Below are 26,058 nucleotides of genomic sequence, written 5' to 3' on the forward strand. Positions count from 1 at the left end.
ACTTTAAACTTTACAGAAAAATTGAAAGGCTGGTACAGAGTTCCATGCACCCAGTTCTGCCTATGATTAAAATCTAACATTTGACTGATGCATTTGTTAGTTATTGTTACTGACACATTATTGTTAACTAAAGTTCATAGTTTATTCTTATTTCCTTACATGATGTCTTTTTTTATTCCAGGGTCCCATTCAGGATACCACATTACATTTACTTGTCATGTCTCCTTAGGGTCCTCTTGGATATAACAGTTTCTCAGACATTTCTTGTTTTTGTAAGATTTTGTATCCAAGTGTCTTAGAAGACGCTCCTCTATCGGAATTATTGAGTGATATTTTTTTTTCTCATGATTAGACCTGGGGTTGTTTATTTGGGGGAGGAAGACCATAGCGGTAAAGTGTCATTTTTTACCAAATGATGTGAAGGGTACATGTTATCAACATGATTTCTTGTCTGTTGATCCTGGCTGAATTGTGTTCAGTGATTTCTCCACTGTACATTACTGCTCTCTTTCCCCTCCGTTTCCCTACTTACTCTTTGACAGGAAATCACTATGTGCAGCCCATACTTAAGGAGCGGAAAGTCATACTCCTCTTTGAGAGTAGGATACTCACACTATTATTCAAAATCCTACAAAGGAGATTGGTCTCCTCTCTCCAATATATGTGTTTAATCAGTCATGTATTTATATCAGTATAGATTCGTGAATACATATTTTATATTTTGGGTTCTAATCCAGTACTTTTTTATTTTGTTATTCAGATTATCCCAGGATTGGGCATTTGGAGCTCTTTCAGTCAGTCTCCTCCCCCTTTGACATACTCCATCAGTGCAGGTGGCTTTTGTTTTGTTCTTTGTTTTTGGTTTTTAGCACTTTCTTATTTTCTGGTACTAAAAGATGCTCCAAGTTAATCTCATGTATTTCCTGCCATCCTCCTAGAATGAGCCATTTCTTGAATGTGCCTACCAGGTTCCTTTTATTGGAGAATGGTATTACAAACCAAGATCTGGGCAGTAGGTGTGTTTGTTGCTCTTGGGGTGTCTTGATTATAGGCCCTCTCAACTGACAGAGCAAGATATATATAAATTGTATTTATACGTATCTATAAATATTTCTGTATGTAACCATCTCTAACTATATTAAGTTAAACATGAGTTTATACTGATGTTTCTGGCTCTAATCCATTACCACATGGGTATGCTAACCTAGTCTCCTTGCTTATCTGTAAATTCCCATTATCTGTTACCCACTTATTTATTTGCTTAATTCCAATATATATGTATAGCAGTATCAGAAGTATAAACTCATTCAGAGGTGGGAAACCTCAGTGCTTGTGCAAGTTCCTTTTGCCTGTAGTTTTACAGAGTCCACTTATTTCCAAAGTTGTTTCAACCAACATCTTTTCCACCCAGCCCTTCAGCAAAGTTGTGTATACATGCCTTCCTAGGATCCCTGATCTCTTAAATGATATTGCATACATTAAGCTTCCCTCTTCCCTCTTTGTGCTTTCAAGTACTGTGGGTTTTGATGAATGCATAATGTTATGTATACACCATTACAGTATCATACAGAATAGTTTCACCACCCTTTAACGTGTGTGTAATAGGTGAATTGCTAAACAGATTGTAGTACCTATTTCACTGGACAGTTATCTAGGCCAGTGGTTTTAAGCCTTCTTTTGGTTTCAGAGTATAAAGAGTATAAAGCCTACTTTATGCTCTTCAAAGTATTTAAAGCCCTCAATAGCTTTTGTTTATGTGGTTCATATCTGTTCATATTTACTATATTAAGAAATTGAGAAGCTTCAAAAATGGTAATTGATCTATATTTTTAAAATAATAAACCCAACATGTTAATATAAATTACGTGAGAGAGAACTATTTTCTGAAACAAAAAAATTAGAAAACCACTGTTTTTTATTTTTACAAATCTCTTTGATATTGGCTTAATAGAAGAGAGATTCTCATATCTGCTTCTGCCTTCAGTCTGTTGTGAAATGAGGCTTCAGTGTAAATGTATAAAGAAAATGAAGCTTCACACAGACAAGAAGTTGGAAAAAGGAAGAATATTTTAATAGCCTCTCAGATAATCGTGGAAATTTTTATTTGATACAACTACAAAACTCAAAAAGTAGTCATTCCTTCAAGATTAGTTATAGTGTGGAATCTGAATTCATATCAGTGAGTTTTCTTTACACTGTTACGTTAAAATCCATTGATTTGCCTTGCACTTTGAATGGGTCTCTTACACAGGCATGATTTTATAACATCATGCATTGGCCACTTGGAAAACATTGGTGCAATGAATTATGCAGATTTTTCTAAATGTTGACACATTTAATCACAGTATTTTAAAATTACATTTGTTAATATCGCTATCAGTCATCTAAAATTGATGAATTAGTGAGAACCTTTCAAACTTACCATGGCAGATGAAAGTTTTCTAAATTTTCAATTTTAATTTGGTAGCTTGAATTTTATCATTAGCAATGACTGCAGTTAGTTTTGTCCTTCAAGTTTGAGAAAATGTGTACCAAACACCCAGTCAGAAAACCATAATTTTTATTAGTGTTTCTTTTAAGTAAAAATGGTTTTCCATGGTCATGAGAAACCCCGGGCTGGAGGAAGCACAAGCTGGAATCAAGATTGCCAGGTGAAATATCAATAATCTCAGATATGCAGATGACACCACCCTTATGGCAGAAAGTGAAGAACTAAAGAGCCTATTGAGGAAAGTGAAAGGAGAGTGAAAAAGCTGGCTTAAAGCTCAACATTCAGAGAACGAAGATCATGGCATCTGGTCCCATCACTTCATGGCAAATAGATGCAGAAACAGTGGCTAACTTTATTTTTCTGGGCTCCAAAATCACTGCAGATGGTGATTGCAGCCATGAAATTAAAAGACACTTACTCCTTGGAAGGAAAGTTATGACCAACCTAGACAGCATATTAAAAAGCAGAGACATTACTTTGCCAACAAAGGTCCGTCTAGTCAAGGGTATGGTTTTTCCAGTGGTCATGTATGGATGTGAGAGTTGGACTGTGAAGAAGGCTGAGCGCCGAAGAATTGATGCGTTTGAACTGTGGTGTTGGAGAAGACTCTTGAGAGTCCTTTGGACTGCAAGGAGATCCAACCAGTCCATCCTAAAGGAGATCAGTCCTGGGTGTTCATTGGAAGGACTGATGTTGAAGCTGAAATTCCAGTACTTTGGCCCCTGATGTGAAGAGCTGACTCATTTGAAAAGACCCTGATGCTGGGAAAGATTGAGGGCAGGAGGAGAAGGGGACAACAGAGGATGAGATGGTTGGATGGCATCATCGACTCAGTGGACATGGGTTTGGGTGAACTCCGGGAGTTGGTGATGGCAGGGATGCCTGGCATGCTGTGATTCATGGGGTTGCAAAGAGTCAGGCACGGCTGAGCAACTGAACTGATGGGAGGATAAGAAAGCTAGTTTATCTTACAACTCAAAACGGTCTCACTAGTGGTTTTCCTTGAAAGAGCCATTGTACTGTGGTAATTATTTATGTTGCCTTATCAAGAACCCTAAGTGAAATTGGTGGTAAACAATACAATGGCTAACTGGTAGTTTGGTGCAACTGCCTTGATTCACACTAAGGCTCCAGCACTTTTATTCACCAGAGCTTTTGAACCATCAGCTAATGTCAATATAGGGAAGAAAAGGCAAATAATGTATTACTGTAACAATACTTTGACCTAGTGTATTGTCTGAAAAGATTTGTGCTATGCTGTGCTTAGTCGCTCAGTCGTGTCCGACTCTTTTGACCCATGGACTATAGTCCGCCAGGCTTCTCTATTCATGGGGATTCTCTAGGCAAGAATACTGGAGTGGGTTGCCATTCCCTTCTCCAGGGGATCTTCCCCACCCAGGGATCAAACCCAGGTGCCCCGCAGCGCAGGTAGATTCTTTACCATCTGAGCCACCAAGGAAGCCCCAACATCCAAGAATTCATAAACTGTACTTTGCTGATAACAGGCTCAAATGTGTCTTAGAGATTCTCTGGACCACTGCCCTGAAGCTCTTCAAGGAATGGATGGAGAAAGATAAATACATACATATACATGTACCTAGGTCATTATTAGTGTATTTAGTAAGCAGTCTGTAAATATTCATCTACTAAATGAGCTCAGGTCAACATGATTCATGACTGTTGCCTATTTACAAAGACTCTATCTCATGTGAGATTGGAAGACATATAGTATAACTGTATAGTTTACTTGTCTTCCTTCTTTGCAAAGGTGCCGTACCTCTTGCTTCATGATTATGTTCTTGCAATAAATCTTAAATCTAGCTGAATAATGGAGCAAGCTTGGATAGACAGTGGAGTCGTAAGATGATATTCTTCATTTCTAGAGGCAAGTAGCAGCAGTATTCGTTTACTGATTTGAGTTTCAGCTTAAGTATCTGGTGCTATATTCCTTCTCAGTCTCCATGATTCCTTTCTCTTATTCGCATCACTTACATGTTGATGTTTTACAGAAAACCCTTCTCATTCTACGCATTCTCTCTAATCACATCTCCTCTGTGGCTTCAATCAAGAATTTTTGTATTATTGGCTCCAAAATTAACTTGTCTGTCTGGACCAGATCTTCCTCTGGAACCTATGTATCCACTTTACCTGTGCTGCTTGAATTTCTCCCTTGTTGCTCTGCCTTTATTCACTGTTGCAAATAATACCAGTATTGTACATGTGGTTGACCAAATCAGGAACAGAGAAATCAGTCTTGACTCCCTTTTCCCACTGCCCCATGAGTGATATTTTTAAAAACAAATTAATGACATAACGATAAGCTGCTTAAGCCTCTCAAGTGGCTCTCCATTGCTTTCCATATAAAAATAAGGTTGCTTAGTGTGGCACACAAGGCCCTCCATGTCACAGCCTCTACCTTTCTCTAAAACATTTGTCATCCCTTTTGCCTTTTCACATTGTGTTTTTTTTTTTTTTCAAGTGTTGAAACCTTTGTCTGAACTGTGCTTTGGGGAATTAAAAGTAGGCTTAGTCTTGTGTAGTACACAATAGGCCAGAGAGGTAACAGGGAAGCAGTGCTCCTCCTGAGGTTGCTGGAGAGCAGCCGCTTCGTTAGCCAGAGGTCCCCTTGGGGTAAGATGACTGCCAGGGAGAGTAGAGACTGAAGAATTCCCCACTGTTACTAACTGGGAGGTTCTAGGTTTAATTTTTATGAAGGAAAATGTATTTTTTGGTGAACTTACTGTGCTGTCTGCTCATTAATCCTCCCAGTGGCTTCTCAAGTGACCTGTCTTCAGTGCATTTCCTCCTTTGCTTAAGGCCCTGTTCATTTTAAGCATTGTATGCATTAATCTTATCTATTTTAGAAATAATTTGTGTTTAACATTTTGGGTATTTTTGTTACTTTGAAACATAGTGTGAGATTTGACTTTTGTCATTTTATTTTCATTGCATTTCTCATATTTCTGTTCAACTGTGGAAGGATGGAAATTTTTGATTACAGTGTTAGTTTGCTGAGCATCTGAAATGTTAGTTTATCTATATAACTTTATAAAAGCTTTAAACATTATTTTGCCTCATGTCTCTGTGAACAAAAAATATTGCCTGCCACTTCAGAAAATAGTGCTGCCTGCCATCAAGCCAACATCTGCATCCCCCTGCCAGTGGCACTCCCTGAGGAGAATTGAAAAGGTAGAAAAATTAGGTACTGACCGCAGATAGTTAAGATGCATATCCGAAGAATAATTTCAGCGAGCCCAGACTCTTGTATCTCCCTAGACATAAAAAAGCACTAACATCATTAAATTGAGACATCTGTTCTTTGTGATTGGCAGTAATCATTCAATCTTTAATTACATGTTTTATTTTTTCCTCTCAGCAAAAACTGTTTATCCTGACTCCTCCCTTACCTCTTGGGAGCCGTTTCTCAGAGCTATCTCAGAGGCTCTCTCCCAGACTATAGTCCTCAGTAGGTCCCCAAATAAAACATAATTTGCAGCTTTTAGATTGTTTTTCTTCAGTCAACATAACCATTAAAAAGTTGGTAGCAAAGATTTTTAAAAGCGTTAGTGTTAGATATTTCATTATTTCAACGGTTGTTGAGATGTTTCATTCTGAAATCATCCACTTGATACTCATTGGAGGTTATGTCCTTGAAAAATTTTAAATGTATAGTTGTCCATAGGTACGCCCGCTTCCACCCCAGAGCGAAGTCATTCCTTCTGTTTTCTAGTCAAGAAATAGTTTCACTACAGTTTTCAACACCTGTTTCTTTAGTTAGCAGAAATAAGGGAGATGCCCAGGTCATCTTTGTTTTTCATTCTTTCTAAAGAGACAGTGACCAAGGACTCCAGTGGTTAGGCCTCCACACTTCCACAGCCAAGGACCTGGGTTCAGTCCCTGGTCAGGGAACTAAGATCATGTGGCCGAAAGAGAAAAGAAGAAACAGTGACAAAAATCTTTTTCCTGAAGGAAAGTAATAGCCCAATTAAATCTTGATTTTATTTAGAAACTAAGTGGATTTTTAGTAGCATGTGCCTTAGGAAAGTTACAGCCTATGTCTGTTGAGCTCTTAGGCTATTCACTTATTTTTTCTTTAGGTGATGCAAAAACTTTCTGGATGGAGCTGGAAGATGATGGGAAAGTGGATTTCATATTTGAACAAGTGCAAAATGTGCTGCAGTCACTGAAACAAAAGATCAAAGATGGGTCTGCCACAAATAAAGGTATGAAGCAATAAAAACTTTCAACACATTTAATGCTAACTATTGCCCACTGGCAATACAGTTTAGTTCTAATTCCAGTGTTTTTTTTTTTTTTAACTGGCAAAATATTTTCTTTTGTTTTCTAAGAACCTGACATCAGTTCTGTTTGCTTTTTTTGTGTATATGCTCTGTTTCTATAAAAACTCATTTTTATCATACTATGAACATTTGTAAAAGTGGATGAAGAGGATTATTTTGAATAATAAATTATGAATAAATAAATCTCTTTATCTCAGGCTACTTTTCTCTCCCTCATTGTATCTTTATGCAGGGTGGAGGGGGTGTATTACAAAACCAGTATGTGCTTCTTGTAGAACATTTGGTACATACAGTAAAATATAACAGATTACCCATCACCCAGTCTTTCAGAGACAGCTTCGATGTATATGGATACGTTTTGCCTGCTTTAAACAGAATTTGCCTTAGTAGTCTTCAGAAAGCAAGTCTTGTGTTTTACATAGGCAGTCGGTTCAGTCATCCACATGTTTATTTTTTCTGTTTCTTTGTCTTCAGCCCAGGTAGTTGTAGAATATAGACTTTTATATGGAAACTTCCTTTGTTACATCAGAATATATGATTTTCAAGCAAAACGTCCACCCTCCTATTCTTTGTTTTTCCCCAGGATATTCTTAATTCTTTTTGGATATTCAATGACATTAATCTGTTGTGTGTTTGTCTGCAAAATTAATACTGTCTTTCATTTTAATATTCTCATTCCTTCATGAATCTGATACATGTAGGTTTGAATTCACTTCTACCTCTTCCTATCGGATTGATCTGAAGTAAACAGCTTAACCTATAAGCTTCAATTTCTTTGTTTTTAAAGTAGATACTCATAAAAACCTCTCAGAGGAGTTACAAAGATTGAATGAGATAAAGTATGTATCAGTGAATTGCATAGCACAGTAGCTGACATCTTGAATAAGGTGATGCTGTTGCTAATTGTTTTCATTCTTTTTTCCCTTCCTTAACAGAATACATCCAAGCAATGATTCTAGTAAAAGATGCAACTATAAACCACAATTCAACATTGATAAAGGGTATGTACATTTCTAATCCTAACCTAGAATATTCTCTGCTGTTTTCTTGCTTTGAAGCAAGCCAGCCTTAATTATGTTGCGTTAAGCAAAGACAGTTTAAAATAAAACTGCAAGATCCATATAGGTAAGTTATGGAAATCAGTGTTCCTAGTCAATGAAAAGTCCTGCCCATCCAGAGATAGGAAATGCACACCCTGTTAAACCTCTCGGGAAGAACAAATGTCTCTCTTCTTCAAAAAAGGTTCTCCTATAAGAAGCACAAACAGAATTCCAAGACTCCAAACCACTGTAAACCTGCTTTGTGTAAAGAACAATGCTACAAAGGTATATTTTGGTATAGATAAATTGATGGAAACTTTTTTCATTTCTAGATTATTATTAGAACATCAGTGTATCAACTTTAAAGGAATTGAACAAAGATAATGTACTAGGATTAGAAAAAGAAAAATTGAGAAGTTATTTTAGGTAAACAACAAGATCCTACTGTATAGTACAGGGAACTATGTTCAATATGCTATAATAGTCCATAATGGAGAAGAATATGAAGAAGACCATACGTGTGTGTGTGTGTGTATATAACTGAATCACATTGCTATATAACAAACACAACACTGTCAATCAATTTTCCTTCAATTAAAAAACTTTTTTTTATTAAAAAGTTATCAGAATCACTAGCCTATAAATGTTAGACTGTCACCAATTTGCTAAAGTGTTGAAGTACATTTTCTAAATTTTAGTTAATACTGCCATATATTTTCAACAGATTGTAATCATTTTAACTGTTATAATTTAGAGCCTTAGAGTTTTAAATCTTTGAAAATATGGTTTAACATCATCAGTTTATTTTATTTATTTATTTTTTAAATATAAATTTATTTATTTTAATTGGAGGCTAATTACTTTACAATATTGTATTGGTTTTGCCATACATCAGCATGAATCCACCACAGGTGTACACTTGTTCCTCATCCTGAACCCCCCTCCCACCTCCCTCCCCGTACCATACCGCTGGGTCATCCCAGTGCACCAGCCCCAAGCATCCTGTATCATGCATCGAGCCCAGACTGGCGATTCGTTTCACATATGATATTATACATGTTTCAATGCCATTCTCCCAAATCAGCCCACCCTTGCCCTCTCCCACAGAGTCCAAAAGACTGGTCTCTTTTGCTGTCTCATACAGGGTTATCATTACCATCTTTATTAATTCCATATATATGGGGTACTGTATTGGTGTTTCTCTTTCTGGCTTACTTCACTCTGTATAATAGGCTCCAGTTTCATCCACCTCATTAGAACTGAGTCAAGTGTATCCTTTTTAATGGCTGAGTAATACTCCATTGTGTACATGTATCAGTTTATTTTAAAGAAAGGTTTTATTTTTCAGAAATGTTTTCAGTTTCAGTCGCTAACGTAAAGTTTTAGAAAAGAGAACATTCTTTCAAGAAAACAGTCTTTCTCCCAGTAGCCTACAGTAGCACTTAGAATCAACATACCTTAAGGGTTAGATTAGTTTTCTAAGAGAGAAGCCTATAAGTGCAAGAGGTGGTAAGAAGAAATAATTCTAAACAGCTTTTTTCTTTCTAAATAATCTTTCCCAGTAAAAGAAAGTAAGTTGGGTTTTTGTCTTGGTTCTTTTAAAGTAATGATTTCATTAGTAGAAATGCAGAGTATTCTAGTTCCATATTTTTATATGTTTATCTGAAGTGTAATTAATTTATCAAAATAGAAGTATATGTTTGCTAGTGGTAGAGCTAGCAAATGTTTTTAAAGTAATCAGGGAATTATGTTGTGACATTGCTAGCAAATGTAGGGATTAAACACTTCATAGTACTCTTGCCTGGAAAATCCCATGGATGGAGGAGCCTGGTGGGCTGCAGTCCATGGAGTCGCTAAGAGTCGGACACGACTGAGTGACTTCACTTGCACTTTTCACTTTCATGCATTGGAGAAGGAAATGGCAACCCACTGCAGTGTTATTGCCTGGAGAATCCCAGGGACAGGGGAGCCTGGTGGGCTGCCGTCTGTGGGATCGCACAGAGTCAGACACGACTGAAGCAGCTTAGCAGCAGCAGCAGCAGTAACTTTATTAAACTTTAGGTTTCATATTAGTATTTATTTTTAAAGGAATACTAAGACTGGGAGAAACAAAAGGACTTGGTGTTGAGGTCAAAACAAGCCATCCCAGATCCAGCCTGAATTCCCCAAACCACTAATATACGTTTGATTTTTCTTTGCTTGTGTGTAATTCTAGAAATATTTGCTGTATCCCTATACAAAGAACTGGATACTGTTTTCTTGAAAGAAATTATTATTACTCCTTTCTCCTCTTATCTAATGGTTGATATCAAATCTCCCTGTTTTTTAGTAAATCTTGTTTCCGACTCTGCTTATACACCTTTGTTATCTTTGTATCTGTTAGTATGGCGTTATATGGCTCATTCAAAGAAATTTGCTGGGAAAAATCAGAAATTCTTAATTTGAAAAACTTACTTTTTTTTTTTAAAGGCTGTGCCATATGGCATTGGGTTATTACTTCCCCAACCAGGGATTGAACTTTGCCTTCTACTACGTTGGGAGCACAGTCTTAACCACCGGCCGAAACTAATTGTTAATCAGTTATTGTAGCTCTCTTCATCTGTCAGATTTTAAATCTTCTTTCTTTACCTCCATAACTAAAGAGGGATATTTGCTTTCCAGTTAGCCAAGGATGACCTTGGATTAGGGCTTCCCATGTGGCACTAGTGGTAAAGAACCTGCTTCCCAATGCAGGAAACATGAGATGCAGGTTCGATCCCTGGGTCAGGAATATCCCCTGGAGTAGAGCATGGCAAATATTCTCGTATTCATTTCCAGTATTCTTGCCTGGAGAATCCCCTGGACAGAGGACCCTGGTGGCCTAAGGACACAAAAAGCTGGACATGACTGAAGCGACGCATTTGTCTGCACACAAGACCCTGGATTATAACTTAAACTATTCCTTTATTTTCTTAAACTTTTTTTTTCTGTTTAATAAGACTGGTCTACACTAAAGGACCAATGCAAGTTAATAATAAGGCAGGAAGAGAATCACTTTTTTATTAAGGTCCACCACTTAATAGGAAAAAGCATGATTAAAAACAATTTTTTTAAAAACAGATTACTCTGCCTATTCACTTTTTTTTTTCCAAAATAAGAGCAGGAAATCTATAACTTTTTTTCATTAACTGCATAGCTTATTTGTATAGTGAAGTTATGTTAGAGAGTAAGAATAGGTGAAGTTGGAAAACACAGAGACAAGAATGAACCAGGGACGTCCTGGTTCAAGATGAAATTAAGTGCAGAAAGATATAGGGGAAACTAAGGGAACTATGAAGGAACAAATGAAAAGACAAAAAGAGCAACCCAAATACTTTTCCCTCTACAAAAATAGAAAGTAATAGAATAACAAGAAAGCAAGAGAAATGTGAAGGCCTCCCATTTTGTGACCTTAATAGTCTCTGAGAGTTACACTATTTTTTCTGTAAAATACAAGCGGAAATAGGGATACCTGATGTTTGCTTTAAAGGATGATTAAAATTCAGATAAAGTTTGGGCCAAGTTAGAATATCTGCACTAGAAATTTCTTCTACATCTCATTTTATCCTATCTTATTTTCTTAATATTTTTAAAAATGTTGATACCTAATTTTTGCCTCAATTTTGAAACCTTAATGGTTTCAGATTTAAGGGCTTCTTATATCTCTAGTCAATGAAGTTATTATTTAGATATTACAGTGACTCATTTTTAACTTGTTTGTAATTTTTTCATGTAGATCATACATCTGTGACCCAGAATGCAGAAGAAAACAAATTAAGTTCATTGCCCTCGACATCATATGAAGACTTCTTTCCAAAAGACTGCACCTATCTGTATGTATAGAAGTTAAATTTATTTATGTTGTTAGTGCTTTTGCTCCCAGAAAGTGATTTATTGTTGCTAATCATTTGACGTAAGAGTAGATAAAATATATTAAAAAAGGATTCTTTCCCATGAAAAGTTTTTTTTTTTTTAATCTTCTTTATTTTGTATTGCAGTATAGCTGATTAACAAACAATGCTGTGATAGTTTCAGGTGGACGGCAAAGGTACTCAGCCATACATATACATGTATCCATTCTCCCCCAAACTCCCTCCCATCCAGGCTTCCATATAACATTGAGTAGAGTTCCCTGTGCTTTACAATAGGTCCTTGTTGGTTATCCATTTTAAATACAGCAGTGTATAGCTGTCCATCCCAAACTCTCTAACTATCCATTTCCCCTGACCTTCCTGAAAAGTTTTAAAAGTTGTATATTTTATGTAGCTTAATAATTCTCTACATAGGTTATTTGTTAAATCTGTAAGTAATAAAATCTTTTAATAAACTTTAGAACTAAGGATACCCCAGATAAAATTTTTTCTCTTGAATATATGCTGAGTTAATCCCTTCATAACAAAGAACTTCTTGAATCATCAGTATTTCATATTCCCTTTCCCCAAAAATAGAGGAAATGAACTGATGACATTTTGTAGAAAAGAATGCCACAGAACCCAGCTTGAAACATAATTTATTTGTTTTAAAGTTCAAAATCAAGTTGAAAAGGGAAATGAAACACTCAGTTTACTGGTTATCCAACACTAGTGGAATTGCTCAGTTGTGTCCGACTCTTTGCGACCCCATGGACTGTAGCCTACCAGGCTCCTCCATCCATGGAATTTTCCAGACAAGAGTACTAGAGTGGGTTGCCATTTCCTTCTCTAGAGAATCTTCCCAACCCAAGAATAAAACCCAGGTCTCCTGCATTGCAGACAGACACTTTACCCTCTCAGCCACACTGTAGCTATGTAAATCACTCAAGAGTAAATTAGTCTAGAACAAAACAAAGAACAAAGCTATGAGAGCTTAAGAGAATTTATTTCAGTAAGTACTGAATGAAACCAAAGGTATATATGTCCCAGGTAGACAAATAGTAGTGTTCATAGCTCAGAATATACTATAATGCTTTATAAGAAAAAGTGGTAGAAAGGAACTTGGCATTTAATAATAAGGAAAGAGTAATTCCAGGCACAGTCTTTAAAAAAGAAGGAAATACTGAATACCAAAGTAAACAAATAAATCAAAAACTTATTAAAGTGGACTAGGCTAAGAAGATAGAAATTAAATGGAAAAACAAAGAAAAATGGAAGAACAAAGCAAAAAATGCATTACAGACTATATTTTTACTATGGAATGTACCCCCAGTATTATTCAAAAACTACTAAAATAGATTGAAATTATTTAAGGGAAAACATAACCTTACCTCTTTTTTGTTGTTGTTCCTTCCGTCGTTTTTAATGTATTAGGTGCTATTGCATTGTAGTCCATGGATATGATAGATTTGCATTGATCTTTTAGCTGCATTGTCATTCAATATTTTTTACTATCTTTTTGAGAGTTTTTAAGATTGAAACATATAAAAGAATATAGCAAAAACTATACTAACCAGAACTATACCAGCCAGAACTAACAGCTATTAACATTTCATTGTATTTGCTTCCAGTGTCTTTTTTTAAAAGAAAACAAAACACTGTAGTCTCTTTTGAGCCATATCTAACTTCTCACCCTGTTCTCCTCTCTGCCTTTCTAAGAGCAGTCACTGTCATCACTTATTTCTCTAGTTCATTTTTAAAATATTTACATAGCCATAAGTAATATTTAGTGCTATTACTTATAGTTTTTAAATTTTACATAAATATTCATATATGTACCTTCTTACTTTACTCAGCATTAGTTTGAGATCTAACCATGTTGCTTGCTGTGTTATAGATCTGTTTCATTCCCTTTAACTGTTGTTTGGATTTCCATAATGTGAAAATACATTTTATTTGTTCATCCCTTTAAGGATGGATAGATCATTCCAAATATTACCTAATGTAAATAGTAGTACAGTGATCAGTTTTACCCCAAACTTTCTTTTAAGGAAGTATTCATTGTGAAAGTTGCTATTAAGGAACTCAAAGGTATAGTCTGGAATCTATAAGATTACCCAAAATGTAGAAGAAAAGGGCAAATGGATGAGAAAAAGAAGAGAATGATGAATAGTGTTCTTAAAAAAGAAACCATTACCAGAAAACCAATTAATTTAATGAACACTATAGAAATATTTTCTGGATTATCCATGTTATAATGTTTTTTTAGAAATGTTAAGAGTTTCAAGCTAAGACGATAGAGTTAGGGCCACTGTGCTGCTGCTCATAGCTCCAGTGAAGGAAATCACAGTATCTAAACTAGACTTCAGGATGGTTCCAGCAACTAGAAAATGAAAATATATGCTTTTCATTTAAAAATTTGTTATTTAGGGAATTCCCTGATTGTCCAGTGATTAAGACTCCATGTTCCCAGTGCAGGGGACATGGGTTTTTTCCCTGATCAGGGAACTGAGATCTACATGCCATACAGCATGGCCAGAAGAAAAGAAATGAGTATAGAAAATAAGAGAACATTTTTGTGTATTTATAAAAACTTGAGATATTAAGCTAGTAAGTCAAAGTTAAGTGAAAGGACTCTTGACAGTATTCAGTAAAAGACTCTAGAACAATTGGATATCATTTGAAGAATTTAAGTTAGATATTCATGTTACATCAGTATAAACTCCAGATGAAATTGAACTCTCAAACCCCAAAAATTAGTTATAAAATTAGAACCCTTAAAATCAGAAAAATAAAAGATGTCTTTCTATAACATTATTTAACATGGCATTATTCATAATATCATTTATACTTTATTATAAATACTTAATTCTCTGCCTCGAATGTGAGTTCCTTGATTACAGAGCTCTCATCTTTGTTTTCATAGCACCTGGCACATAGCAGGCATTCAAGAAATCTTTGATGCCCTTGCAGCCCTACCTCCCAGCCTCCAGGGAGGGGAGAAGGGCTGCAGGTGAAGATAATCACCAGTCGCAAGTGATTTAATCTTTCATGCTTAAGCAGTTAAACCACTATAAAAAACAACAGGGCTCTTGGAGCTTCCTGGTTGGCAGACACTTTGAGGTGCTGGGAGGGGGGGTGCATTTGGAGAGGGCATATGGAAACTCCATGCCCCTTCTTACCTACATTACCCCATGCATCTCTCCCATTTGGCTGTTCCTGAGTGCATCTTTTATTATAAACTGGTAATAGTAGTTAAAATGCTGTCCTGAAGTCTGTGAGTCTTTCCAGCCCATTAACAAAGAGGAGGAGGTTGTGGAAACTCATGGATTGGTCGGAAGTGTGGTGACCTGGAAATTGCATTTTGCATCTGGATTGGGGGCAGTTTTGTGGGACTGAACCCTTTAATTTGTGGAATCTGATGCTGACTCCGGGTGGATAATGCCAGAATTGAACTGAATTATTGGACACTCATTGAAGAAGTGGTGCTAGAAAAAAAACACCACCTATTTGGTGCTCAGAAGAAGATTAAAAAACGTAACTTTATATAACTGTAAAACATAGATTTATTTCAGGGTCTGGCTTATTTTCGTGTTGTCTGAGAAGAAACTAATATAGGAATTAAATATCATCTTAGTGTTTTTTTAAAATATGGGGAATTGTGCTATAAATTTGAGGTTCTAATAAATAATTAATTTTAAACAGATCTACAGAAAACCAAGAAATTCCCCTTATGGAAAATAAAGATGCAGACTTTAGAGAAAAAGAATCTTCTTTAAATTTATCTTACCAAAAGCATGAGTGCTCTGGCACCTGTCTGATGAAAATGCCATTTACCTTCAAGGGGGAAAACCCTCTGCAGCTACCAGTCAAATGCCATTTCCAAAGACGACACGCAAAGACAAACTCTCATTCTTCAGCACTCCACGTGAGTTATAAAACCCCTTGTGGAAGGAGTCTACGAAACATGGAGGAAGTTTTTCGTTACCTGCTTGAGACAGAGTGTAACTTTCTATTTACAGATAACTTTTCTTTCAATACCTATGTTCAGTTGACTCGGAATTACCCAAAGGAAGAAGAAATTGTTTCTGATGTGGATATTAGCAATGGAGTGGAATCGGTGCCCATTTCTTTCTGTAATGAAATTGACAATAGAAAACTTCCACAGTTTAAATACAGAAAGACTATGTGGCCACGAGCATATTATCTAAACAGCTTTTCCAGCATGTTTACTGATTCATGTGACTGTTCTGAGGGCTGCGTAGACATGTGAGTAGAAGAACATGGCATTTCAAAAAAAATCTTCTGAATGTAGGGGTACTTGTCAAGAAATCCTGCTGTGTATCAGTTTGTCTATCTTATCTAAAACCAGTTCATCAAGAATTGAAAATAGATGCACTCTCCTTTAGCAGTAGGAAGGAAACTCTTCACCTATTATTTTGTTTATCGGGGAATTATTTCTTGCAGAGATAAGTTTTTCCCTTAATCTGTTACTGTAACTATTGATAGCAACAATTAGGGCTATTGCCGTGTAACTGTGCCAAACATTGTGACAAGTGCTTTCCATTTATTTTCTTGTTTAGTTCTCACAAAGTCTTATGGAGTAGTTAATATTATTTCCATGTTGCAAATGAGGAAGTTGAGAAACCAAATGTAAGGTCAACAAATTTAAGCACCAGGATTTGAACCTATGCTGCTGCTGCTGCTAAGTCGCTTCAGTCGTGTCCGACTCTGTGCGACCCCATAGACGTAAGCCCACCAGGCTCCTCCGTCCCTGGGATTCTCCAGGCAAGAACACTGGAGTGGGTTGCCATTGCCTTTTCCTTTAGGTTTTGTCATAGAGGAAACCTCTCACTGTGCCAAGTTTTATTCTGTTTAAATATAGGTTGTTGTTTTTAAGCATTGCCTCTAACCTGTCTACATCTGGCCAAGCCCAGTCTCCTTCAATGCTAAAGGAGAAAAGTAACTGTTGGGTTGGACAGTGTTTACTGAACTTTATGGTTAGTTTAACAAGGTTTTTTTCAAGCATAATTTTGATGGGGTGTGATTTTTGCCTTAGACCATAGAAACTAATCCCCATGTAACATGCACCACCAGCACACATATGTTCGTTTTTTGGTCACAAATTACAAGAGAAGTCACAAAATAAGCAAAAAGCTGAGGCTCACGGGAATCTGGAATTGGACATGAGCACTGTGGCCAGGGATTCTGATCCTGACGGGAATGGGAATTAAACGTGTCCCATGCATGGTGGAGAGTGGGCACCAAGCTCTCAGGGAAAGGGGGCAGAAACAGGGACCTACCCAAGACTAGGAGGTTGGCTGATAACCCACAGGGCCTGCGGTTGTATAACTGTACTGATAACAACCAGGCTTAGAGCTGTGAAACCCGTAGGTCGGAGCCAGAGCAGCCAGTGTAGAAGAGCGCCCAGGAGTGACCTGGGCAGAAGCATGACCTCGCATAGTCAGATCACACAGGCAGGCAGGACCGTGAAGGCAGCGTAAGTTCCCATAGACGGCAGAGGTCCCGCCTGAGGAGTCAGAGATAGATGGAGAATGTGACTGAAGGAGACTTTAAAATAGGTGTGTCTAAAATGTCCAAAGAGATAAGATCCTAATATCCATGAAATGAGGAGGTGATCATTTTTAACTATACTATATAAGTAAAAGAGCCATTTAGAAATACGGGAAATAAAGCATATGGTTATGGAAATAAAAAACTAAGTAGATGGACTAAGTGGTAGCATTGGTATAGCTGGAGAAACAATCAGTGAATAGCAAAGCAAAACTAAAGGGTTCTCCCAGAATGCAAAGGGATAAAAATACGAGGAAGAAAAGTTTACAGGTTGAAAAATATGAAAGGTCAATGGGAAATTCCAACATACCTCTGAGAAGAGAGCATCATTCAAAGAGATAATAGCTGAGAATTTTCCAGAACTGAAGAAAGACAGGAGTCCTCAGAGTGAAAAAGCCTGCTGTGTACTGCTGCTGCTGCTGCTAAGTCGCTTCAGTCGTATCCGACTGTGTCCTAGGAAGGGAAATAAAATAACTGTACATCTAAATATATCACGATGCAACTTTGCAAGTATCTAGGGTAAAGAATAAATATGCTAGCAGATGGAAAAGAGAAAAAATATATTGACAAGGCAGTTTTCATCAAAAATAATAGAAGACAAAAAGGCATATTAGCTTAAAATGCTGAAGGAAAATAAATATAAAACTAGAATTCTGTAACAAGCCAGACAGTTATATGGTGGGGGGTTGGGGTGTTAAGAGGGTATTCAGACAATTACACAGCAGTTGAAGATATGCATTCCTATTTTTCAGCAATAGTATTTTTATACTAGAGCATTGTTTTCTAAGCTCTTAAGTTTAGTAGGATGTAAAATCACTTAAAGGGTTGTAACTAGAATCTTAAAAATTAAATTGTACAGAAAGTACCATGTGTACAGGAAGTACAGTGATAAGGTACTTATATGTGACTGCTATTTCTTACTTTACATATACACACACATATAAATATGCTGCCTCTGTAGGATCTTTTCTTAGAAATGTAAGACATTTCTTGCTGTGAGTCATAGTCAAAAATATTTGAAAGCTGCTACCCAAGCGATGCTTAGACAGGGCATAAGAATAAGGATATTACAGCATTGTTGTATTAAAGCTAGAAGCAGTTTAATTGTGATTCTAAATGCTATGGAAAAGTTAAAAAGGTAAATCTCAAAAGCATTATATTGAATGAAAAGACAAGTTGTAGGATAATAACTATAGTAATTTTTTAAAACAATACATTGTATTGTTTGTGGATAAATATGTATGTAAAAGTTTAAAAGGATGCCTCACCAAACCTCTTGAGAGCTTAGTTTTATCTTTTTTTTTTTTTTAAGGAAGATCATATATACAGTATATATGTTGTAAATTATAGTTGACCTTTGAACAATGCAGGGGTTAGGGGTGCCAGCCCTCGAAAATATAACATTTAACATAATTGGCCCTCCACATAAGCGGTTCCGCATCCATAATTCCACAGCCAAGTTTTCATCCAACTGTAGATTATGTTCAGTTCAGTTCAGTTCAGTTCAGTCGCTCAGTCGTGTCCAACTCTTTGCGACCCCATGAATTGCAGCATGCCAGGCCTCCCTGTCCATCACCATCTCCCGGAGTTCACTCAGACTCACGTCCATCGAGTCGGTGGTGCCATCCAGCCATCTCATCCTCTGTCGTCCCCTTCTCCTTCTGCCCCCAATCCCTCCCAGCATCAGAGTCTTTTCCAATGAGTCAACTCTTTGTATGAGGTGGCCAAAGTACTGGAGTTTCAGCTTTAGCATCATTCCTTCCAAAGAAATCCCAGGGCTGATCTCCTTCAGAATGGACTGGTTGGATCTCCTTGCAGTCCAAGGGACTCTCAAGAGTCTTCTCCAACACCACAGTTCAAAAGCATCAATTCTTCTGCTCTCAGCCTTCTTCACAGTCCAACTCTCACCTCTATACATGACCACATGTATGTAGTACTGTGTTATTTACTATTGAAAAATATCCACATATACGTGGACCTGTGTAGTTGAAACCTGTGCTGATCAAGGGTCAGCTGTATATACATAAGAGAAAGGACTAGACAAAATGATGACAGCTGATTCTGTCTGGTCAGAATGAGTGTTTGTTATTGTTTGTGTTGTCTGTACTTTGTAAACTTTGTAAACAAACTCGTATTGAAAAAGCAACAATAGATTTCTACATCTGTAAATAGAATCCACGTCAATCAATTTATTGTTTATTTTTTCTGTTGCAAACGGTAGTTACCACTCTGACATGTATTGTATATATACAGAAAAATACTGAAGTGAATCATAGAGGAAACAATCTTAAAGTCACTTGCCATTTAACACAGGAGATGAGATTCAGAGATTTTTAACCAGTAGTCACACATCTGGTTTATAACTGAGATACCCAGGTTCCTTACTCCTATCGAGTGTTAAGTCCCTGTCATGTTAGGTAGTCATCTCAGTAGTTAGAGAGGAAATTTGTTTTTAGGTGTTCATGTTTACTGCTTAGCAGCGCTACGAAAAACAGCCAGATATGTGGCATCAGTCTCCTCAATCTATTTTTATGTCATTGGAGAGAGAGATAATATAAAACATACACAAAACTATGTGAGTTCTTTTGAGCTTGACACGTTTAAGTTTATCCATTGTAGGAGAGCAAACCTGGGAGAATTCTTACAGTGAAGCTTCTGCTGAATAGGAAATGAAAGGAATTCATTTTGAAATGTTAAAACTCATATAGTTAACTATTTAATGAGCAAGTCGAGTTACAGGGCAGTTTATAATTATTTATAAACTTTTGGTAAATGTTGTCTTTCAAAGAGGTCTGTTTTATTTAGGGAAGATGTCTTGACAATCCAGGAGCCAAATAACTGTTTTAAATACAATTATATTCTTAATACTTTTGTCAGGAGAGCCTCATAACTTGATGCTTTTTTATTCTGACTTCTCCATCCATTGTCTTCCTCTTAGAACAAAATGCGCATGTCTTCAACTGACAGCAAGGAATGCCAGGACTTGCCCCTTGTCAAGTAATAAAATAACCACTGGATATAAATATAAAAGACTAGAGAGACAGATACCTACTGGGTAAGATACACTGTGGATTTGTTGCAGGGTGTTTATACCTTTGAAGGAGGGTGCTTTATCACTGTGGCCTATTTAGTCTTCTAAATGTTCTTAATGTGAGAGTTGGACTATAAAGAAAGCTGAGCACCAAAGAATTGATGCTTTTGAACTGTGGCGTTGGAGAAGACTCTTGAGAGTCCCTTGGACTGCAAGGAGATCCAACCAGTCCCATCCCAAAGGAGATCAGTCCTGGGTGTTCATTGGAAGGACTGATGTTGAAGCTGAAACTCCAATACTTTGGCAGCCTGGTGCGAAGAGCTGACTCATTGGAAAAGACCCTGATGCTGGGAAAGATTGAGGGCAGAGAGGAGAAGGGGATGACAGAGGATGAGACAGTTGGATGGCATCACCGACTCAATGGACATGGGTTTGGGTAGACTCCGGCAGTTGGGGATGGACAAGGAAGCCTGGCATGCTGCGGTTCATGGGGTCACAAAGAGTCAGACATGACTGAGCGACTGAACTGAACTGAATGCTGAATTTCTTATTTGTTGTTTCTGTTCAGTTGCTAAGTTGTTTCTGACTCTGCAAATTCATGGACTGCAGCACACTAGGCTCCCCTGTCCTTCACTGTCTCCCTGAGTTTGCTCAAATTCATATCCATTGAGTCGGTGATGCCATCTAACCATCTCAACCTCTGCTGCCCCCTTCTCCTTTTGCTTTCAGTCTTTCTCAGCATCAGGGTCTTTTCCATTGAGTTGGCTCTTCGCATTAGGTGGCCAAAGTACTGGAGCTTCAGCTTCAGCATCAGTCTTTCCATTGAATATTGAGGGTTGATTTCCTTTAGGATTTGACTGGTTTGATCTTCTTGCAGTCCAAAGGACTCTCAAGTCTTCTCCAACACCACAATTCAAAGGCATCAATTCTTCAAGCAATTCTTCAGCCCTCAGCCTTCTTTACGGTCCACCTCTCACGTCCATTCATGACTACTGGAAAAACCATAGCTTTGACTATACAGACTTTGTTGGCAGAGTGGTGTCTCTGCTTTCTGATACACTGTCTAGGTTTTTCACAGCTTTCTTTGAAGGCGAAAGTATCTTTTAATTTCATGATTGCAGTTACCATCAGCGGTGGTTTTGGAGCCCAAGAAAATAAAGTCTGTCAGTGTTTCCACTTTTTCCCCATGCATTTGTCATGAAATGATGGGGCCAGATGCCTTGATCTTTGTTGAGTTTTAAGTTTCAAGACAGCTTTTTCACTCTCCTCTTTCACCCTCATCAGGAGGCTCTTTAATTCCTCTTTGCTTTCTGCTTTTAAAGTTGTATCATCTGCATATGTGAGGTTGTTGGTATTTCTCCTGGCATTCTTAATTCCTGCTGGTGACTCATCCAGCCTGATACTTCTCATGATATACTTTGCATATAAGTTAAATAAGCAGGGTGAAAATAAACAGCCTTGACGTACTCCTTTCCCAATTTGAAACCAGTCCATTGTTCCATATCTGGTTGTAACTGTTGCTTCTTGATCTGCATATAGATTTCTCAGGAGACAGGTAAGGTGGTCTGGTATTTGCATCTCTTTAAGAATTTTCCACAGTTTGTTGTGATCCCCACAGTCAAAGGCTTTGGTACAGTCAATGAAGCAGAAGTAGATGTTTTTCTGGAATTCTCTTGCTTTCCAACAACAGATGTTGGCAATTTGATCTCTGTGGTTCCTCTGCCTTTTCTAAATCCAGCTTGTACATCTGAAAGTTCTTGGTTCCTGTACTGCTGAAGCCTGACTTGAAGGATTTTGAGCATTACCTTACTAACATGTGAAACGAGCACATTTGTACAGTAGTTTTAACATTCTTTGGCATTGGCCTTCCTTGGGATTGGAATGAAAGCGGACCTTTTCTAGTCCTGTGGCACTGGCAAGTTTCCAAATTTGCTGACATATTGAGTGCAGCACTTTAACAGCATCATCTTTTAGGATTTTAAATAGTTCAGCTGGAATTAGTTTCTTATACCAAAAATCTAAATTACAGAATTTTTTTTAAAAGCCTGTATATCATTTTTGGAAATGGAAGTCAGAGTACACACATGTAACATGCAGATTGTACTTGACACTCATCTGCTTTGCCTCTGACTCTTAGCCCTATTGGGTTAGCTTACTTTGGGTAGACGTTTCCCCATTAAGACATATACTGTGCAGAGGTCGTCTGAGAATTGGGAATTTTCTTTTCAAGGTTGTTACTGCTAAAAGACAAACAGAAAAGTATTCTTCCTAGACTTTCCCTTCTTAGACATTGGGCGACATTTTAAAAGGGCTAACCCTTATTGTGTGCCACACATTGTCTCAAGCACCTTGCAAATAGACTTATTTAATCTTTTTTTAAAGTTGAATTTTATTGAAATATAGTTGATTTCCATGTTGTGTTAGTTGCGGCTATACAGCGATGTGATTCAGTTATACATCTATCCACTTGCTTTTAGATTCCATTCCCACATAGGTCATTATAGAGTACTGAGCAGAGTGCCCGTGCTATGCAGTAAGTCCTTATTAGTTGTCTGTTTTATATATAGTAGTGTGTATATGTCACCCCTGATCTCCGATTTATCCCCCCTCCCCGCCCCGCAACTTTCCCCTTTAGTAACCTTAAGTTTGTTTTCTACATCTCTGACTCTATTTCTACTTTGTGAATAAGTTCATTTTTACCATTTTCTTAAATTCCACATATAAAGATTATCATGTGATACTTGTCTTTCTTTGTCTGACTTACCCAATTCATTTAATCTTCACAAAACCACCCTATGCCATATAATCCATGTTATATGGTAGTACCATATAATCCCCATTTTTAAAAATGGGAAATTGAAGCACAAAGAGATTAAATCCATGGGCATGCAGCTAGTGAGTGCTGGAGCTGTGATGGGAACTAGGCAGTCTAGCCCTGGGAGCCTTCACACTTGGTCTCTCTCCCTCAGTGATTATTAGCAAGGTAGCAATAGAAAGTGCTTTTGCTTTTAATTTGTCTAATTGATTTTCTCTTGTATATTTTATTGACAAGCATTTATGAATGCAGCCTGTTATGCAAGTGTGATCGACGAATGTGTCAAAACCGAGTTGTCCAGCACGGACCTCAAGTGAGGCTACAAGTGTTCAAAACTGAGAAGAAGGGATGGGGAGTGCGCTGTCTAGATGACATTGACAGAGGGACGTTTGTTTGCATTTACTCAGGTAAAGCAAAGGTTTACTTTCACGTTACGCTGTGGTAAGATCTACATTTCTGAATCTCCATTGACTAGTCAGGGCCACCGAGATCTTATAGCAAGGACAAGAGCGACGGTATAGGAGGACTGTCAGAGGAAGGCAAGTGACTGGGAAATCGAGCCCTGAAGGCATGACGTGCATTAGGAGGTACCAGGTGTTCCAGAAAAGAAAGGCTGAAGGATAAAACTTGGGTTACTGCATGAGATGTGTTTTTTAGTCTCTGTGGCTGCAGATGCTTCGGGGTAAAGTAAGAAAACTTTCAAATAGAAAAGAGACTGATTTACTAAGGTAAAGATTATTGGTCAGAGACTGTCTTCGTCAACATCTTGAGCTATTAGAATTTAGCAAGTTAATGTTATAATGAATACCTTTAGGTGATGATTCAGTCAAGGCTGCCGCTGCTGCTGCCACCAAGTCGCTTCAGTCGTGTCCCACTTTGTGCGATCCCATAGACGGCAGCCCACCAGGATCCTCTGTCCCTGGGATTTTCCAAGCAAGAGTATTGGAGTGGGTTGCCATTGCCTTCTCCAAGTCAGTCAAGGCAGTTCTCTCCATTTCAGGGATTCTATAGAGAGTTGCCCGTGTTCTGAGCAAAGCCTCCCCACTGTGTGTTACGGTTGTGCAAATTACTGATTCATTCAGGCCATAGCCCACAGGCCAGACAGGTCCATCTCTAGTAGTCTGTTCCTTTTACCCCAGAGTGTCAGGCAAAAGTCCTCACTTTCTGTGTGTACCACGAAGTGAGAAAGGTTGGTGAAATGTGGCTCTCAAGGCAGTCTGAAGGAAATGTGCCAGGCAGCAGGGACCAGAGCAGTCCTCCTTATCTGGAATTCCGGGTTCCCTTTAGTGAGGGCAAGAATCCTCAGGGTTCAGAACAGTCACAGCTGGATCCCTGCCACATCCCACTTACAGACACAAATGCTGCACAACTTGCCTGGACATTTGTCTCATATTTCTCAAAATAACTCTTTGATAAAAGTTAGCTTACCATAAAATACCAGATGGTGTACAGGAAGTGTCATTTATTGACTTTATCTGCATTGCTAGGAAATGCACCTAAGGGTATCTCTCTAATCTAGCTGTTAATTTTGACTTGTTAACTGTAATTTGAAGTTCCTTGAAAGAAAATGCATAAACTTCAGACTAACATTTTGATTACATTAAGGCTTAAGATGAGAATAGGCACATATCACCACAGATTTAAATACATCACTTTATAAATAAAGTTTTTAAATGATAAAGCATTCATAACTAGACACAAAAGCTATAATTGTAAGACTAGAGTTCACCTCTCTAATTTTCTAGAGTGCTTTCTGATCTGTATTTTTGTTTTATATTATTGTAGCTGAATCTCCTGTCTTCTGTATTATCCCACTTCAGACAAATACTTATTCCTATGTTTTTTCATGTACTGGAAGATGCGAAATCTCTTCTTGGTCTTTTATTTTTATTATTTCTCACAGTAGTTTTCTAGGATGAATTAATGTTTATCTTCATTCTAGAAATGAGGTACACCATACACCGTTGTAATAGAGCAGAAGAGATGCCCTTTTGTTGCCTAGTAACTTATTACTTTTTGTCATATTTAGCTCTTTTACTTTTTCTTTTAGGAAGATTACTAAGCAGATCTGACACTGAGAAACCTGATGCTATTGATGAAAATGGAAAAGAAGAGAATATTATGAAAAATATGTTTTCCAAAAAGAGGAAAATAGAAGTTGCAGATTGTGAGGTTGAAGTTATCCCAGTAGAACTGGAAGCACGTCCGAGAAGTATGGAGACTCAGGAGTATCCACCTAAGTTCCATAATAATACCAAAGAGCCTATTATGTGAGTGAGATCATAGGAACCCAGTCAAGATTGATCTATACTGTTTCGTACCAATTAAGACTAGTTCTTTCTTTTTCTTATTTCTTACTTTCCACTCCAACTTCTGGATCTCTTATATATCAATTTGCTTCCCAGTTGTATGTTTCACACTGAGAAATCTAGGGCACTTAAATTTAAAAATCTAACCAACATACTGAATTTCCTCAGTTTCCATCTGTGGAACTTCATCTTTAAAAACTTTGACTTTCATCAGATTGTTTATGGATGTCATGACTTTGGCAGTTCTTTTTATTTTCTATCACCATTTTATTTGCAAAGGTTTTCTTAGATTTTCTTCATTTTTTAAATATATTTCCAGAATGATTGACCTTAAAATATGATTATTCTAGTGAGGAGTAGGCATAAGTGTTATAGCTTAGGTTAATTTCTAATGAATATTTACATAACAGTGATGCTGTCTATATTTCAGGGCACAGTAAAGAGCGTTTTTAGTTATTTACAGAATAACTTTGTTTTCCTTTTCAGAGGAATGAAGTATAACAGCATTGCAAGAATTCGATATCATTCAGTCATTAGGAGTCCTAAAACCAAGACGGTCATTATTCAACACAATGGGAAAAATATGGTAAAAAGTGCAAAACATAGATGGTGCCCTTCTGAGAACATT

At 37.4% G+C, this 26,058-nt stretch overlaps 1 protein-coding gene across 19 annotated transcripts in view; it reads left to right on the plus strand.

The window, feature by feature from the left end:
- SETDB2 (SET domain bifurcated histone lysine methyltransferase 2) overlaps positions 1-26,058 on the plus strand; it is a 75,605-nt gene that overhangs the window by 4,154 nt on the left and 45,393 nt on the right. For 7 of the 19 annotated variants that reach the window (XR_011259361.1, XM_069601365.1, XM_069601350.1 and 4 more), the window contains 8 exons: positions 6,589-6,714; positions 7,728-7,793; positions 11,587-11,683; positions 15,407-15,970; positions 20,214-20,330; positions 23,359-23,528; positions 25,172-25,391; positions 25,917-26,016. Coding sequence is in view for 16 of the 19 variants with exons in the window: in XM_069601365.1 (XP_069457466.1) it covers positions 6,589-6,714; positions 7,728-7,793; positions 11,587-11,683; positions 15,407-15,970; positions 20,214-20,330; positions 23,359-23,528; positions 25,172-25,391; positions 25,917-26,016 (1,460 nt within the window). In the remaining 3 variants the exon portion in view is untranslated. Of the gene's footprint in view, positions 1-760; positions 834-4,259; positions 4,377-6,588; positions 6,715-7,727; positions 7,794-11,586; positions 11,684-15,406; positions 15,971-20,213; positions 20,331-23,358; positions 23,529-25,171; positions 25,392-25,916; positions 26,017-26,058 lie in introns of all 19 variants that reach the window. The other 12 variants (XR_011259360.1, XR_011259359.1, XM_069601363.1 and 9 more) reach the window with 5 other exon arrangements.

This window comes from Ovis canadensis, chromosome 10 (genome assembly GCF_042477335.2).
Source record: "Ovis canadensis isolate MfBH-ARS-UI-01 breed Bighorn chromosome 10, ARS-UI_OviCan_v2, whole genome shotgun sequence".
Lineage (NCBI taxonomy): Eukaryota > Metazoa > Chordata > Mammalia > Artiodactyla > Bovidae > Ovis > Ovis canadensis.